General features: G+C 44.1%; 1 protein-coding gene across 17 annotated transcripts in view; it reads left to right on the top strand.

The window, feature by feature from the left end:
* The window catches only part of LOC121325764 (calsyntenin-3-like), a 133,883-nt gene that overhangs the window by 70,429 nt on the left and 44,416 nt on the right, over positions 1 to 19,038 (top strand). For all 17 annotated transcript variants that reach the window (XM_041268746.1, XM_041268737.1, XM_041268740.1 and 14 more), the window contains exon 16: positions 7,002 to 7,163. In XM_041268746.1, coding sequence (XP_041124680.1) covers positions 7,002 to 7,163 — 162 coding nt within the window. The remainder of the gene's footprint in view (positions 1 to 7,001; positions 7,164 to 19,038) is intronic.

Here is a 19,038-nt window from a genome sequence, read left to right as displayed (position 1 = left end):
ATTATTATTATTATTATTATTATTATTATCTTGCTGTCACTTCTGAAACCAAACCCACGTTGTTCAGTCGTCTTGCTCTCATTCCTGTATCCACCAGTTCAATAAATACATGACACGCAATCGAACAGTCTACTGGCTGTTATTATACAGCTGAGACAGAACCCTTCTTGACTTTGGTATTCTTTGTCTGGGAATCCAAGCTGTCTCTTGGCGATTCTTGCAGCAAAGCCCCATCTTTGCTATCTCTTATTGAAATATCAGGCTTGCTCACTTGGGCCGTCACTTTTCCCAGAGCTTGTCCACACATTGACTGTGTTTGCTCACACTTGCTGTGTCGAAAAACAAATCATTCCCCCAAGTTTAACCAGTCTTTATACAGGGGCTGATTAGCAATTCTTAAATGGGCTTGCTGGCTATATTGGTTTTCTTATAAGAGCAATAAACAGACCCCCTCAAGCATGCTACACAGTGGAGGGTCATGGTTAGGGTTAGGGTTAACCTCTCAAGCATGCTACACAGTGGAGGGTGCGATGTGTCTGTGATTCAATCTCATGTAGCTCAGTCTGTATATATATATTGCCCTCAGCTCTGAGCCTGTTTCAGTGTGCAGCTTATGGTCACAGTCTGCATTGTGTGCAGCCTTCGCTCCAAGCTTTTTAGATACTGAGAAACTTGCAATTTTGACTGAGAGGGTACATTTATAAAAGAGAAACCTTTGGCCACGCCTTAACCCTTTTAATATATTTTTGTTGCAAGATATTTATTGTGGCTTTGCCTCTGATTTTGAATCATCCTCTGATCCTATGCAGCCCTGTCAGTTGTAATTATAGATACAGACTGCATGCTTAACTGGTGGCCTGCATAAAATTGCTTTATACTACTGCATAAAACACTGGCACCTGCACTGCTTTCAGTTGTAACCATCTTTAGGGCTACTAATTGTTCCATTTTTGGGAATACCAAATTCTGTTTTTCAAACTTATTGCCACTTTTTATCAACGTATTAATAGTTAAATGTTGAACATAAATATAATGGTGGTAGTTAAAATAAGTAAATGTAACAAATATTACCACAATTTAAAAAAAAAAAATTCTATCTGACTCTTGTTGCTGTAATAGTAAGTAAAGCACTTCATACCTGTCAAAATGTTTATAGACATCCCTTGTCTCATGGCTGGCATTAAAATAAGCAGGTAAACCTTTGAATTATATTACAACAGTTCAGAAAACCAAATGTCCAGCACAGTTGTGAGAATCATATTTATAGTCTTCCACTAACACAGTCTACAAATAAAGACCTGCTTAGCTTATTGCTGGCATTTACAATAACAGTAAAACATACAAAACAGTTTAGTACCAGTCCAGCAATGTCACGTGAGAGTAATCCTATGTACAGTACTCCACAAATTAAATCTAGTGTTTTACTGTCATTATAATAGTAACCAGGATAGTATATGAAACACTGATAAAGGCATGTTGACTGATTCATTGCTCTAAAACAGGTTCACTGCTATGTATTACCCAATTGTAATTTAAATAAGAACATAAGAACATAAGAACATAAGAAAGTTTACAAACGAGAGGAGGCCATTCGGCCCATCTTGCTCGTTTGGTTTTTAGTAGCTTATTGATCCCAAAATCTCATCAAGCAGCTTCTTGAAGGATCCCAGGGTGTCAGCTTCAACAACATTACTGGGGAGTTGATTCCAGACCCTCACAATTCTCTGCAAAAATCTGCAAATAGCGCCCCTTTTATTGTAAACGCATAATTAATCCTCTCAATTGTTTCTTTCCTAATTCTGCAGTGTTGTTTACAAGATTTAAAAAGAGGCATGTTTCTTTATTTTTGTATAGCGCTTTTAACGGGGGACGCCACAAAGCGCTTTACATGATAAAAAACACATACAAATATATATATATAATCAGCAAATAAAACACACACACACACATATATATATATATATATATATATATATATATATATATATATATATATATATATATATATGTGTGTGTGTGTGTGTGTGTGTGTGTGTATGTGTGTGTGTGTGTGTGACACCACACATATATATATATATATATATATAATAAATCAGCAATAGAACATAGAATCTCATCAAGCAACTTCTTGAAGGATCCCAAGGTGTCAGCTTCAACAACACTACTGGGGAGTTGGTTCCAAACCCTCACAATTCTCTGTGTAAAAAAGTGCCTCCTATTTTCTGTTCTGAATGCCCCCTTGTCTAATCTCCATTTGTGATCTCTGGTCCTTGTTTCTTTTTTCAGGTTGAAAAAGTCCCTTGGGTCGACATTGTCAATACCTTTTAGAATTTTGAATGCTTGAATTAGGTCGCCGCGTAGTCTTCTTTGTTCAAGACTGTGAACAGATTAAATTCTTTTAGCCTGTCTGCATATGACATGCCTTTAAACCTGGAATAATTCTGGTTGCTCTTCTTTGCACTCTTGCTAGAGCAGCAATATCTTTTTTATAGCGAGTTGACCAGAACTGAACACAATATTCAAGATGAGGTCTTACTAATGCATTGTACAGTTTTAACATTGCTTCCCTTGATTTAAATTCAACAATTTTCACAATGTATCCGAGCATCTTGTTGGCCTTTTTTATAGCTTCCCCACATTTTCTAGATGAAGACATTTCTGAGTCAACAAAAACTCCTAGGTCTTTTTCATAGATTCCTTCTCCAATTTCAGTATCGCCCATATGATATTTATAATGCATATTTTATTTCCAGCGTGCAGTACCTTACACTTTTCTCTATTAAATGTCATTTGCCATGTGTCTACCCAGTTCTGAATCTTGTCTAGATCATTTTGAATGACCTTTGTTGCTGCAACAGTGTTTGCCACTCCTCCTATTTTTGTGTCGTCTGCAAATTTAACAAGTTTGCTTACTATACCAGAATCTAAATCATTCATGTAGATTAGGAATAGCAGAGGACGTAATACTGATCCTTGTGGTAGTCCACTGGTTCCCACACTCCATTCTGAGGTTTCTCCTCTAATCGGTACTTTCTGTTTTCTACATGTTAACCACTCCCTTTTTGTGGATCGGTATTACGTTTGCAATTTTCCAGTCTGTCGATACAACCCCTGTGTCAAGAAACTGTTGCATGATCTTGGTTAGTGGTTTGTAAATAACTTCTTTCATTTCTTTGAGTACTATTGGGAGGATCTCATCTGGCCCAGGGATTTGTTTATTTTAAGAACTCCTAGTCCCCTTAACACTTATGCCTCGGTTATGCTAAAGTTATTTAAAACTGGATAGGAACTGGATGACATGGGGGGGGGGGGGCATGTTGTCCATATCCTCCTTTGTGAAAACTTGTGAAAAGTAATCATTTAATATATTTGCTATTTTTTTTCTTCATCTACGATTTTGCCATTTGTATCTCTTAGACATTTAACCTCCTCTTTGAATGTTCTCTTGCTGTTGTAGTATTGGAAAAACATTTTGGAATTGGTTTTAGCCCCCTTAGCAATGTTCATTTCTATTTCTGTCTTGGCCTTTCTAACTTCCTTTTTGACTTGCGTTTGCAGTTCCGTGTACTCTTTCTGTGTACTTTGTTTTTGGTCCGTTTTTAACACTCTGTAAAGTGCCTTTTTCGCTGAATTTTTTTTTAATTGATCTATTAAACCATTTTGGCAATTTAGTTTTACATTTAGGTTTGTCTACTTAAGGGATGTAATTGTTTTGCGCCTCTAGTACTACATTTTTGAAAAACAGTCATCCATTTTCTGTGGATGTTTTCTCTATTTTACTCCAGTCTACTTCTGTTAGTCTCTGTTTCATACCTTCATAGTTTGCTTTTCTAAAATTGTAAACCTTAGCTTTAGTCATTAATTTTGGGGTTTTAAAAAACACTTCAAATGAGACCATGTTGTGGTCTGAGTTTGCTAGTGGTTCTCTGACCTCTGTTTTAGTTATTCTGTCTTCGTTATTTGAAAAGACTAAATCAAGGCATGCCTCCGCTCTAGTCGGTGCCTTGACAAATTGTGTTAGGAAGCGGTCATTTGTCATTTCCACCATTTCAATTTCATCCTTCATGCTCCCCACCGGGTTTTCTCATTTTATATGGGAGAAGTTGAAATCCCCCAGTAGTATGGCTTTTCCTTTGCTACACGCATTTCTAATGTCATTGTATAACAGATAAGAACATAAGAACATAAGAACATAAGAAAGTTTACAAACGAGAGGAGGCCATTCGGCCCATCTTGCTCGTTTGGTTGTTAGTAGCTTATTGATCCCAAAATCTCATCAAGCAGCTTCTTGAAGGATCCCAGGGTGTCAGATTATTTTGCTCACCATCTGAATCTGGCTGTCTACAGCATGCTGCTGTTATTATGCCCTTTTAATTTTTGTCCGTTATTCTGACCCATATTGATTCGGCTTTATTTTCTTTGTCCAGGTTTAACACCTGGGCTTCAAGACTCTTTCTTATGTATAGCGCTACCCCTCCTCCTTTCTGTCCTGCCTGTCTTTCCTATACAGTGTATACCCACAAATATTATATTCATCCCCATCACTGTCAGACAACCAAGTTTCTATAACACCTATCACATCATAGTTACTTGTTAGTGCAGTAGCTTCAAGTTCTAAAATTTTGTTTCTGATACTTCTAGCGTTTACCTGAGTTGTTGTCCTTGTTTTGATGCGGTCTCCCTTCTGTTTTGTTGTTGATTTCTCCCCCCTTCCTTTCTAGTTTAAATGCTTGTGAACCTGCTCGAGGATCTTTTCTCCAAGTAGACTGGTTCCCTTTTTATTTAATTGCATGTAGTAGCAATTGTTATTCTTTTTGTTTCTTTTAAATAGTTTTTACCTCCTCTCCACACCCGTTCTCCACTCACCGAACACACAACCCCCAGATAGTGAAACATGCATCTATATATACTGTTGTGCTGGGATTCAATTACTAATGAATTATTCACTTGAATCCCAGCACGTGAACTAATTTGTGCAATCCCTGTGCCTAAATACAACTATATATTTTAAATCACTTGTGCTACACAGACCCATTTCTATCCTGTGCACCAATATCTATACACTAACATTAACACACCACACACAACGTGTAACACACCCATACACATAGGGGTGGGGCACATTGCCACACACCTCCAGCTCTCAGCCTGTTTAAATGTGTAGCTTGTGGTTACTGAGTCTGTATTGTGTGTATTCCAAAATGTTTTTCCAATATTACAACAGCAAGAGAACATTCAAAGAGGAGATTAAATGTTTAAGAGATACAAATGGTAAAATCGTAGAGGAAGAAAAAAAAATAGCAAATATGTTAAATGATTACTTTTCACAAGTTTTTACAAAGGAAGATACTGACAACATGCTCCACATGTCATCCAATTCCTATCCAGTTTTAAATAACTTTAGCATAACTGAGGCAGAAGTGTTAAAGGGACTAGGAGCTCTTAAAATAAACAAATCCCCTGGGCCGGATGAGATCCTCCCAGTAGTACTCAAAGAAATGAAAGAAGTAATTTACAAACCGCTAACCAAGATCATGCAGCAGTCTCTTGACACAGGGGTGGTACCGACAGACTGGAAAATTGCAAACGTAATACCGATCCACAAAAAGGGAAACAAAACTGAACCAGGTAACTACAGACCAGTAAGCCTGACTTCTATTATATGCAAACTTATGGAAACTATAATAAGATCCAAAATGGAAAATTACCTATATGGTAACAGGGTACTGGGAGACAGTCAACATGGTTTTAGGAAAGGGAGATCGTGCCTAACTAACTTGCTTGATTTTTTTGAGGATGCAACATCGATAATGGATAATTGCAAAGCATATGACATGGTTTATTTAGATTTCCAGAAAGCTTTTGACAAAGTCCCGCACAAAAGATTAATTCTCAAACTGAACGCAGTTGGGATTCAAGGAAACACATGTACATGGATTAGGGAGTGGTTAACATGTAGAAAACAGAAAGTACTGATTAGAGGAAAAACCTCAGAATGGAGTGTGGTAACCAGCGGTGTACCACAGGGATCAGTATTAGGTCCTCTGCTATTCCTAATCTACATTAATGATTTAGATTCTGGTATAGTAAGCAAACTTGTTAAATTTGCAGATGACACAAAAGTAGGAGGAGTGGCAAACACTGTTGCAGCAGCAAAGGTCATTCAAAATGATCTAGACAAGATTCAGAACTGGGCAGACACATGGCAAATGACATTTAATAGAGAAAAGTGTAAGGTACTGCACGCAGGAAATAAAAATGTACATTATAAATATCATATGGGAGATACTGAAATTGGAGAAGGAATCTATGAAAAAGACCTAGGAGTTTTTGTTGACTCAGAAATGTCTTCATCTAGACAATGTGGGGAAGCTATAAAAAAGGCTAACAAGATGCTCGGATACATTGTGAAAAGTGTTGAATTTAAATCAAGGGAAGTAATGTTAAAACTGTACAATGCACTTGTAAGACCTCATCTTGAATATTGTGTGCAGTTCTGGTCACCTCACTATAAAAAAGATATTGCTGCTCTAGAAAGAGTGCAAAGAAGAGCGACCAGAATTATTCTGGGCTTAAAAGGCATGTCATATGCAGACAGGCTAAAAGAATTGAATCTGTTCAGTCTTGAACAAAGAAGACTACGTGGCGACCTAATTCAAGCATTCAAAATTCTAAAAGGTATTGACAGTGTCGACCCAAGGGACTTTTTCAGCCTGAAAAAAGAAACAAGGACCAGGGGTCACAAATGGAGTTTAGAAAAAGGGGCATTCAGAACAGAAAATAGGAGACACTTTTTTACACAGAGAATTGTGAGGGTCTGGAATCAACTCCCCAGTAATGTTGTTGAAGCGGACACCCTGGGATCCTTCAAGAAGCTGCTTGATGAGATTTTGGGATCAATAAGCTACTAACAACCAAACGAGCAAGATGGGCCGAATGGCCTCCTCTCGTTTGTAAACTTTCTTATGTTCTTCTTATGTTCTTATGTATAATGCCCCCAGCTCTCATGTCAGATGCAGTGGCGCACACGCTCGATGGCTGTGAGGTGTCTCCGGTGGGGGAGGAGCTAGACCTACAGAGGGAGGAGCTTATTCTCGACCCTGAGTCCGTGAAGGAGAAAGGACTGGAACTGATCAATAACACGGCTTACATCGCAATATCAGGTAATCAGTGATCAATAACACTCTCTGTAGCACTGTAGAAGCAGTTACATTGCCTTCATCCATGTAGCAGGTAATCTATAATTATCAAACTATATTTCCCAAAGTGATTTTTACCAGTTTTTCCCTCTGTGATGAGTGTGAATTTCCAGCAGTGCAGTGGGAGATGAAGTTTACATGTTTACATCTTGTTTTAAGTTGTCTGTATTGTAAGTGGCATCAAGTCATAAATTTGGCTGAAGAATTAGGGTAGAATGTGTCCCTTCTCTTTCTCTCCTCTCAGGTGTGTAGTTGATCAGTTTCTCACAGTCTCTCTCCTCTCTCAGGTGTGCAGTTGATTAGTTTCTCACAGTCTCTCCTCTCAAGTGTGTAGTTGATCAGTTTCTCAGTCTCTCTCCTCTCAGGTGTGCAGTTGATCAATTTCTCTCTCCTCAGGTGTGCAGTTGATCAGTTTCTCAGTCTCTCTCTCCACTCAGGTGTGTAGTTCATCAGTTTCTCACAGTATCTCTCTCTCTCTCTCCTCAGGTGTGTAGTTAATCAGTTTCTCAATCTCTCCCTCTCTCAAATTGTGGGATTGTGGGCAAGGCTTGTGAGGAGTTGTAGGGCAGGTGTGGAAGTAGTGTTCTTCTAAGTATTTGTTGTTTAAAAAAAAAATTAAAAGACATTTTGCCGGTTGAGCCCCAGCGATAGGGGTTGGGGGGTTGGGGGGGGTTGAGTCACTCTGCATTGTATTGCCGGATGGCGGCTTGTCCGTAGAGGAGTGTATGTTAGCAGCGGGAGAAGTTGTAGGATACAATAGCATACGTTCGGCATCGAGAGTGAATAAAGCTGTGTATATTTTTTTTAACCAAGTAACTCAAGTTGACCAGCTAGTGGAGCAAGGGATTAATGTTCAAGGTTTGTTTTTGGAAATGTCTCCTTTGGTTTCACTAGTCACTAAGGTGATACTGTCCAATGTTCTCCCATTTTTGAGCAGTGGTCCTCTGGAGAATAAATTGTCAAGATACAGGATATGGTATTCCTATCTCTAGTAAAATCGGAGGAAGAGAGGTCTCCAGCCTTGCGGAGCTCTCTCCAGGGTCTCCCGAGCCTGGACAAGGAGGAGAGCAGTGGATTGGAGACTCCGCTAGCATTCCCAGAGCTCACTGTGGCTGTAGCACAGGTCTCCAAAAGGAAGGCTCCCAGACTGGATAGACTGCCTGCAGAATTCTACAAACAGTTCTGGAGCTGTGTTGGTGAGGCCCTTTACCAGGTCCTGCAGGAATGTGTTCTGGATGGGGAGATGCCACTGAGCTGCCGCAGGGCAGTGGTAACACTGCTACCCAAGAAAGGAGACCTCTGTAAAATCAAGAACTGGCGCCCTGATCCCTTGCTCTGCTCCGATTACAAACTGCTTTCCAAGGCTCTCGCTAATCGCCTAAAGACCAGCATTGGATCAGTGGTGCACACAGACCAGTTGTACTGTGTGCCCAAGATCGATCTTTGATAATTTGTTTTTATTAAGATATCTGTATCCAAAGTCTATAATGTTGATTTTGGTTTAATTTTGCTTGATCAGCTAAAAGCTTTTGATAGAGTTGACCATGAATATCTGTTTTGTGTTTTAAAAGCTTTTGGTTTTAGCCTTGTTTTTACTTCTTTTATAAGACTCCTTTTTCACAATGTTTTTAGTGTTGTGAAGATTAATAATGGTCTGACTGTCCTTTTCCCTGTGCAGAGGTGGATACGGCAGGGCTACTCCCTCTTAGAGATGCTCTATGCTCTAATGCAACCCCACCAAGCTCTCTGCGTATGCTGACGAACTCAATGTGTTTGTCACAACTGACAAAGACGTCGCTGCGCTGGAGTCACGTAATTCTAATGTACGAAAAGGCAACCTCAGCACGAGTAAACTGGGCAAGTTTAGTGCCTTCAGTTTTAAGCTGGAACAAAACTGGGGTCAAACTTGTTGGTATTTAGTTTGGAAATGAGCAGTTCTCTCATGCAGCAAAACTGGGAGGGGCTGCTGGACAAGGTGAAAGAGAGGCTGCAGAGCTGGCAGTGGCTCCTCTCTTGGCTCTCTTTTAGGGGCAGGGTCCTCATCATTAACAATCTTGTCGCCTCTATGCTTTGGCATAAGCTGGCGTGCCTGGATCCTCCCCTGGTTTTGTTAATTCAGATACAGAAATGCCTGGTGCAGTTTTTTGGAACGGACATCACTCGCTGCGCCTGGCTGTTCTGTATCTCCCCCATGAGGAGGGAGGGCAGGGGCTCATTGATATCCTTAGCAAGATGACAGTGTCTAGGCTGCAGGCTGCCCGAAGACTGTTGTACACCCAGCAGCTGAGCTGGAGAGACCTGGCATTTTGTTTATTGCAGAAGGCTGGGAGGCTGGGTTTTGACAGACATTTGTTTTTAAAATCTATTGATTGTTTAGTGGTGTAGGGTTGGAGGGTTTTTATAAGAATCTGTTAATTGCTTGGAGACTTTTAAAGATCACAAGGTAGGAAGAATCACTGAACACAGAGTGGGTTTTTAAGTCCCTGTTTTTTAACCCCATTTTTAAATTTGAGGATTTTAGCTCTGTTTTTTTATCCACTTTGATTTTTAAAGCTGGTTTTACTAAACTGGGGCATTTAATTGATTTTAACCTTTTTAGTTGGAAAGCCGGCAGAGTTTTAACGCCTCCACTGAATATTAGATCAGAATGTTTCCTGGGAAAGGTGCTGAGTGATTTTCAGGCCTCTCGCTGTCTGGCACTCTCCCAGTTTTTGAGCAGGTTTTTGGAGGAGCGCGTGGACCCAGAGCAGGAACCCCTGTTCCCCGCAGTGCTGGTCTCCCCTTCAGTGACAGTGGAGGAGGAAGAGCCAGTTGGAAAGCTGCTGTCGCTTAGGAAGGTCACTGAAGTGGCTTTCCACACAATTGAGAAGAAGACATTGTATGAAATCTATGTGAAAACCAAACATTTTAATAAGTTGAAAGACGTGGTGGACACTAATTGAGGGCTCACCTTGGTGTCTCTGTTGAAGTTCCTGTCTGGAGGGTACTCTATAAGCTTCTTGTCTAAGCGCTCCGGATACCTGCAGTAGAGAGTGCTGCATGGCAGTTTTGCCATAAATAGATATCTGAGCCGAGTGGAGCCGGGGGTCAGTGTCCAGTGCCCCTTCTGTCCCACAGAGGAGTCAGTTTTCCACCTGTTTGTGGATTGCCTTTGGGTGCAGCCCTTCTTTTTGTTTTTGCTGGCTTCCTTGGGGGTTATTTTTACTAAAAAGTTTTTTTGTTTTTAGTGTAAAGTATAGTTTTGCACGGAGGGATAGGTGCTCATTGGTTCACTTTGTCCTTGGTCAGGCGGAATCAGCTATTTTAAAATCCTGAAAAAATTATATTTTAGCCACTTGTTTTATAAATCCTATCTAGGATCAAGATGGAGTTTGCCTATTTTAAAATGGTGCATGACCTGGACAGTTTTGAGAGACGTTGGTGCAGTGGGGAGGGGTTATGGGCCATGAGTGAGGAGAGGCAACTTGTTCTGCTCATGTGAGAAACACTCTCTGAAAGACTGAGATCCTGTTGAACTGGACTGTTGTTTGACCTTGAAAACTGACATTACTCTACAACTGTAACATTACTCAATAACCGTGTTTGTTTTTTTGTTTTTTTTTGTTTTGTTTGTTTTTTTTTTTTTTTTTTTTTTTTTTTTTTTTTAAAGAGTGGCTTATATTTAGTTTTTATATTGTATTCTATTTTATAGAATAAAGGGATTTAAAAGTAAAAGTCTCTCTCTTCAGGTGTGCAGTCGATTAGTTTCGCGGAGAGAGAGGAGTTCCACAACGTCAACTAGTCAAAGAGTCATTCTGTGGCAGGCTGGCGAGTGGATAGAGGCCCAGAGACAGACTGCAGTTCAAAAAAATAACTATTTTATTATAAATAAACACAAAAATAAAAGTGCACAAGGGCAAAATAACAGATACTCAAACACAAATAAAGCAAAAACAAAACTCACAAAAATAACAGTTTCCAGGCTGGGCAATGCCTTCACTGGATTCAAACTTTCTACACAACCAAAAAAAACCAACCTGCTTCCTCAGCTCCCTCTCCCAAATGAGAAGCAGAGGCCTCCTTTTATATCAGGTGGCTGGGCGCTGATTGATCGTTAATCAACCTAATCAACTAATCAACCCCAGCCACCTGAACATAATAAACCCAGGCAGGCAGGGGAAGTTAACCCCATCCCTGCCAATTTAAAAAGGGCAGAGCTTTGCTCTGCCACACACCTCCCCCCATGTACAACGTACACCGGCCGCAATCGGCCAACCCCCCCCCCCCCCCCCCCAAGAGTCCAATTATGTCCCTTGGGTGGGCTGTTATGGTGGGTGCTGGTGGGCGGGGTTGATGTCGGAGCCCCCAAGCCTTCTTTGGTTGAGGGGGCCCCGAATCTCCAAGGTAGCACGGCGACGGCGGCCCGGCTCCCTCTGGTGGCGGAGGCGGCGACGGCGGCCCGGCTCCCTCTGGTGGCGGAGGCGGCGACGGCGGCCCGGCTCCCTCTGGTGGCGGAGGCGGCGACGGCGGCCCGGCTCCCTCTGGTGGCGGAGGCGGCGACGGCGGCCCGGCTCCCTCTGGTGGCGGAGGCGGCGACGGCGGCCCGGCTCCCTCTGGTGGCGGAGGCGGCGACGGCGGCCCGGCTCCCTCTGGTGGCGGAGGCGGCGGCGGCGGCCCGGCTCCCTCTGGTGGCGGAGGCGGCGGCGGCGGCCCGGCTCCCTCTGGTGCCGGAGGCGGCGGCGGCGGCCCGGCTCCCTCTGGTGGCGGAGGCGGCGGCGGCGGCCCGGCTCCCTCTGGTGCCGGAGGCGGCGGCGGCGGCCCGGCTCCCTCTCTGGCTCTGGGAGCGACGGCAGATCCTCCTCCCTCTCTGGCTCTGGGAGCGACGGCAGATCCTCCTCCCTCTCTGGCTCTGGGAGCGACGGCAGCTCCTCCTCCCTCTCTGGCTCTGGGAGCGACGGCAGATCCTCCTCCCTCTCTGGCTCTGGGAGCGACAGCAGATCCTCCTCCCTCTCTGGCTCTGGGAGTGACGGAGGCTCCTCCTCCCTCTCTGGCTCTGGGAGCGACAGCAGATCCTCCTCCCTCTCTGGCTCTGGGAGCGACAGCAGATCCTCCTCCCTCTCTGGCTCTGGGAGCGACAGCAGATCCTCCTCCCTCTCTGGCTCTGGGAGCGACGGCAGATCCTCCTCCCTCTCTGGCTCTGGGAGCGACGGCTGCTCCTCACCCCTCTCTGGCTCTGGGAGCGACGGCAGCTCCTCACCCCTCTCTGGCTCTGGGAGCGACGGCAGCTCCTCACCCCTCTCTGGCTCTGGGAGCGACGGCAGCTCCTCCACCCCTCTCTGGCTCTGGGAGCGACGGCAGCTCCTCACCCCTCTCTGGCTCTGGGAGCGACGGCAGCTCCTCACCCCTCTCTGGCTCTGGGGAACGACGGCAGCTCCTCACCCCTCTCTGGCTCTGGGAAGGCGGCTCACCTCTCTTTATTGGAGTGACCGGTGGATCTCCCATGTCTACCGCCAGGTAATTAACCACCATGAGGGCAACCTCTGGGAAGGACGCCGGGTGGTGTTGTTCCTCCCACTGTTCCCACCTCTCCCCATCTCGACGCCACAGCGTGTTGATAACTATGGGGAGATCGTGGACGAGGTCTGCCTCAGGGTGCATCAACCAGTCCCAGATCTCCTGGGACGGTGGTGAAGGTGGTGGTGCTAGAGGTAGTGGGGTGGCCCCTGATGCCCGGGGTGAACACTGCACCTCTTCCTGGGCCTGGTTGTAGGGGCATCCTGCCCAGTTGTGGCCGTCCTCCTCACACCGGCCACACCAGTTTGCCGGTGGCACGTCTGGGCAGGACCGCCAACGATGGTCCTCCTTCCCGCACCAGGAACACCAGGGGAAGAGGCTGGCCGGGTCCTCCAGCGGTGGCTGCAGCAGCTTACATTTCTTCAGCTGCTGCTTTTCCTGCCTTTGCCGCTGTCTGCTCTTCTTTCCCATTTTTTTTTTCCAAAAAAAAAAAAAAAAATAAATAAATACTGCTCTGAGCCTCTAGGTGGCGCTATCCCACTTCTGACACCAAATGTGGCAGGCTGGCGAGTGGATAGAGGCCCAGAGACAGACTGCAGTTCAAAAAAATAACTATTTTATTATAAATAAACAAAAATAAAGTGCACACGGGCAAAATAACAAATACTCAAACACAAATAAAGCAAAAACAAAACTCACAAAAATAACAGTTTCCAGGCTGGGCAATGCCTTCACTGGATTCAAGTTTTCTACACAACCAAAAAAACCAACCTGCTTCCTCAGCTCCCTCTCCAAATGAGAAGCAGAGGCCTCCTTTTATATCAGGTGGCTGGGCGCTGATTGATCGTTAATCTAATCAACTAATCAACTCCAGCCACCTGAACATAATAAACCCAGGCAGGCAGGGGAAGTTAACCCCATCCCTGCCAATTTAAAAGGGCAGAGCTTTGCTCTGCCACACAGTCTCTCTCGCCTCTCAAGATCAGTTTCTCGTCTCTCTCTCTCTCTCCCTTCAGGTGTGCAGTCGATCAGTTTCTCAGTCTCTCTTTCTCTCTCTCTCTCTCTCTCTCCCCCCTCAGGTGTGTAGTCGATCAGTTTCTCAGTGTCTCTCTCTCTCTCTCTCCCGAAACCCCCCCACTCAGGTGTGCAGTTGATCAGTTTCTCAGTCTCTCTCTCCTCAGTTGTGCAGTCGATCAGTTTCTCAGTCTCTCTCTCCCCCCCCCCCCCCCCCTCAGGTGTGCAGTTGATCAGTTTCCCAGTCTCTCTCTCCTCAGGTGTGCAGTCGATCAGTTTCTCAGTCTCTGTCTCCTCAGGTGTGCAGTCGATCAGTTTCTCAGTCTCTCTTTCTCTCTCTCTCCCCCCTCGGGTGTGCAGTTGATCAGTTTCTCAGTCTCTCTCCTCAGGTGTGCAGTCGATCAGTTTCTCAGTCTCTCTTTCTCTCTCTCTCCCCCCTCGGGTGTGCAGTTGATCAGTTTCTCAGTCTCTGTCTCCTCAGGTGTGCAGTCGATCAGTTTCTCAGTCTCTCTCTCTCTCTCTCTCCCCCCTCGGCCACACGTCACCGAGTCAAAGAGTCAGAGAGAGGAGTCCCTCAGGTGTGCAGCGACATTTCTCAGTTTCTCTCTCTCTCTCTCTCTCTCTCCCCCCTCAGGTGTGCAGTTGATCTGTTTCTCAGTCTCTTTCTCTCGCCTCAAGTGTGTAGTTGATTAGTTTTTATAGTTATTTGTATTTGAAGTGTTTTAAAAAAAAAAGGGGGGGGGGGGGCTGACTATTTATGTCAGTTTCTGGTCATAACCCCTTGAATTACCCCTTTGAAAAACTAACTAGGAGACATGGAGTAAAGATTTCCCCAGAACAGTTTTAACCCCTCGAGAGGTGTGTGCTAGCGACCGGGGAGATAGTGGGATGTGAGAATATTAAAACTGCACCCCATATGAACTGAGCTATTGTAATTTTTAAAACAACTGAATTAGTAAATCAGATTGTAGAAAAAGGGATAGTTTTAAATTATATGTTCACACCGGTGTTGCCGATTGCAGCCCCGGCATGAAAAGTAACAATTTCAAATGTTCCACCTTTTGTACGTAATGAAGTACTGGAGAGAGAGTTAGCCCGGTACGGACAAGTAATGTCAGGGATTAAGAGAATTCCCCTGGGCTGCAAAGCCCCACAGTTGAAGCACATTGTGTCTTTCCGAAGGCAGGTTTACATGATATTAAATAGTAAATGAACATCTCTTTAAAGTTTAAAATCGATAATCACGATTATGTGATTTTTGTTACCTCGGAATCCAGGAAGTGCTTCAGGTGTGGGAGTGAGGGGCACATAGTCAGGAACTGGCCAGAGGAGGAGAATGAGGAGCGCGGTGCAGAAGATGAAGGCAGTGGGATCGGGCAGAGGATGCACCTGAGAGCGAGGCCTAGTCTGATAATCAGACAGCGGGAGGCAGTGGCAGTAACGTTGGGGAGAAAGATGCTGGCAGCATTACTCACACCATTAGGGAGGCAGAACTGATCCGGGGTAAAGACGATCAGGAGACACAGGTAGGAGACAGCACCGTGGCAGTGGGAGTGGAGGAAGCTGGAAGCAGCACTGATGTGCCGGTTGCAGCACAGGCTGTGGCAGGGGAAGCAGAGGTAGTTGCAGCAGAGTTGATAGACGCTCCGGGGGAGACAGTTGAGATGGAAACAGAAAAGAATAAGTTTAAAGTACAGGGGGAAAAAAGAAGAAGAAGAAAGAATGGAGGGGTGGTGGCAAAAAAAATGTAGTATGGAGGGAGATAAAGAAAGTAATGGGAGTACTGGAAAGGGAGTAAAAGATAGTAAGGCTGGGGAGTAGAGCAGAGCACTGGGGAAGAGACTGGTAACTTGCTGGAGCGCAATCACTGCCAGCACTGCTATGAGGATTCCTCTGGGTCGGAAAGTGAACGTGAGACTCCTCTCTGGCATCGGGCTCCCCGGCCAGCCAGGGCTGCATAGGACCTGGGGAGTATGATCTGCAGAGAATTGGAAATTCTGGAAATTTTAAACCAATTTCCCTAAGGTACTATGAGAAATTGTTATTTCCTACTGCCGTAGAGCATCTCGACAATAAGACTTGTCTTTTGACACAAAATTATAGAACTGTGTATTTATTATATATATATATATATATATATATATATATATATATATATATATATATATATATAATCTATTATATATATGCTTATATATATCGCAGGTGACTTGGTAGGGAAAAAATCTCCTTTTTAAATATTTTTAATGAATTGCCAATCAGAAGAATATAATTTATTGGGAGGAGATTTTAATTGTACAGAAAATGATAAAGAGAACAGGAATCATGCAGAGCCCCGTGCATCAGCTAGAGAGATGTGCAGGATAATTGAAAAGTGTGAATTAAAAGATGTTTGGAAAAGTTTTAATAATAATAAAAGACAGTATACATGGGTAAAAGTCAGGGATAGTACACTCTCTCTGGCCCGATTAGACTGTTTTTATTGTTTTAAACACCCTTATAGTCAATTGTGCACATTTTAAAACTTGTTTTATTTCTTTCTGGTAGCAGTGGAGAAGGCAAAAGCTCAGTTTTAATTCCCTGAGACAGTGGTGGGATGTGGGGAGGTGCAGATTCGCCAGTTCTGTCAGAAGTGCACTGTGACTTGGAGCATTAACGAGTCAATGAGAGCTTTGGAGATGGACATCCTAGAGCTTCAGCAGGCTCTGGAGTCCACATGAAATAGCAGGCTTGTTGAGGACCTCAAAGGGAAAAAAGCTTCACTCATTGACCTGCTGGATACAAAGCACAGAGGGCGCTAACGAGATTGAGTTTCCAGAGTGTATCACAGGTGGACGCCCTGAGCCACTACTTCTTCTAGAAAAGAAACAGGGCCAGAGCAAACAGATCCATTGCCTGCAAACAGAGGATGGGAGAGCTGCAGGAGCAGGGGGAGATCCGCAGGAGGGCCGTGCAGTTCTACACACAGCTCTTCTCCAGCGAGGCAGGAGGAGGAGACGCAGCCCACACACACACAGGTTCCGTTAAGATCTGCCACAGGTCCCTGAAGAGGAGAGGGAGGGGCTGGATAGAGCGTTTACACTGCAGGAGCTCTCTACCACCCTCAATGGACTGAGCAATGGCAAAGCCCCTGGTGTCGATGGCCTCCCCACTGAGTTCTATAAAGCGTTCAGGGATGAGCTGGGGGAGGACCTGCTGGCGGTTTCTAAAGTCTGGCTCAGGGAGAGCTGCTGCTCAGATGCAGAAGGGCAGTAGTAACACTTCTACCTAAAAAGGGGGACCTGTGTGAAATAAAGAACTGGAGACCTGTCGCCTTGTTGTGTGAAGATTACAAGTTGTTGTCAAAAGCTCTGGCCAACAGATTGAGGGAGGTCCTGGGGTCAGTGGTACACTCAGACCAGACATACTGTATGCCTGGCAGGTCAATCTTTGACAACATATTTTTAATTTGCAATATTTTGGCTGCGTCAAAGCCTTTTGGTTTGAATACTGGTTTGATTTCACTTGATCAGGAAAAGGCTTTTGACTGAGTTGAACAGCTATATTTGTGGTGGACCATGCGGTCCTTCGGGTTCAGCGCTGTCTTTGTGGCCATGACTCGTGTGTTCTACGGTGACATTTACAGTGTGCTAAAGATCAACGGCAGGCTGGGTGCTCCTTTTGCAGTACAGAGGGGGGTCAGACAAGGCTGCTCTTTGTCAAGCATGCAAGCATATAAACTTAAAAATGTTTTTTTTTTTTTTTTTTTTTAAAGATACGTATTGTTTGGGGTGTTATTTTTTATGAGTTTGGTGGAGGTTTAACTTAGTAAGAAGGGGGGGAAGCGGCTGTAAAGCCGGGATGGCCTCCATCCCCATGATGGCTGTGGGAGAGAAGATTGGGTGTAAAAATGTCTTAAGAACATAAAAAAGTTTACAAACGAGAGGAGGCCATTCGGCCCATCTTGCTCGTTTTTGGTTGTTAGTAGCTTATTGATCCCAGAATCTCATCAAGCAGCTTCTTGAAGGATCCCAGGGTGTCAGCTTCAACAACGTTACTGGGGAGTTGATTCCAGACCCTTGATTCTCTGTGTAAAAAAGTGCCTCCTTTTCTATTCCGAATGCCCCTTTGTCTAATCTCCATTTGTGACCCCTGGTCCTTGTTTCTTTTTTCAGGTCGAAAAAGTTCCTTGGGTCGACACTGTCAATACCTTTTAGAATTTTGAATGCTTGAATTAGGTCGCCACATAGTCTTCTTTGTTCAAGACTGAATAAATTCAGTTCTTTTAGCCTGTCTACATATGACATGCCTTTTAAACTCAGAATAATTAGTTTTTTTAATTTGCAATTATCCTTTACACTGTGTAATAATTTTTTTTTTGGTTGCTGGGTACTATTATTCCCCACAAACTTTGCTTTTGTGACCGGGACAGTGATATTTAGAAATTTACCTATTTTCCAGGACATTCCAGATAGATTCAGTGCTGAGTAAACTTGGAGTAACTTCTAGAACTTTCCAGTAATATAAATAGTAGTATAAATACAGGAGCCTTAAGCCCACTAGTTCAGTTTAGTTCCAGTTGCCTAAGTGGATACATATCTGCATTTTTCTGAGATGGCATCAAGAGGCTGCAAGCATCTGGCAGACGCATGGTCTCCAAGGCGGTTGACAACGTCAAGTGGGAGCCACTGGTGGACCCCTGGAAGGTGCTGATGACACCATTGCACATCAAATTGGGCCTTATGAAACAATTTGTCAGAGCTGTAGATAAGGAGTCGGCAGCCTTCAAGTACCTTCAAGACTTCTTACCTAAGCTGTCTGAGGCAAAGGTCAAAGCCGATGTCTTCGTTGGACCACAGATACAGAAGATCCTGGAGTGCAATGAATTCCCCAAAAAGCTCACTAGTAAGGAGAAAGCAGCTTGGAACAGCTTTGTCGCAGTGGTTCGGGGCTTCCTGGGCAATCACAAGGCCGAAAACTATGTGGAGCTGGTTGAGTCTCTGGTGAAGAATTACGGCACAATGGGCTGTAGGATGTCCCTCAAAGTCCATATCCTTGATGCTCATCTTGATAAATTCAAGGAGAACATGGGAGCGTACTCGGAGGAGCAAGGCGAGTGCTTCCACCAGGATATACTGGACTTTGAACGCTGCTACCAAGGACAGTATCGAGAACATGATGGGAGACTACATTTGGGGGCTGATTCATGAAAGTGATTTACAGTGTAATCGTAAATCTCGAAAAACTACTCACTTCTAAATCTTTTGTAGTCATTTTTGTATTACTTTAGTATAAATACATGTTAGTTTTTCTGACTTTATGTGAACGAAAAGACACAAATTCGCCCGTTTTC

The sequence above is a fragment of the Polyodon spathula genome, chromosome 13, assembly GCF_017654505.1.
Source record: "Polyodon spathula isolate WHYD16114869_AA chromosome 13, ASM1765450v1, whole genome shotgun sequence".
Taxonomy (NCBI): Eukaryota; Metazoa; Chordata; class Actinopteri; order Acipenseriformes; family Polyodontidae; genus Polyodon; species Polyodon spathula.
This window is presented reverse-complemented; position numbering and strand designations above follow the sequence as displayed.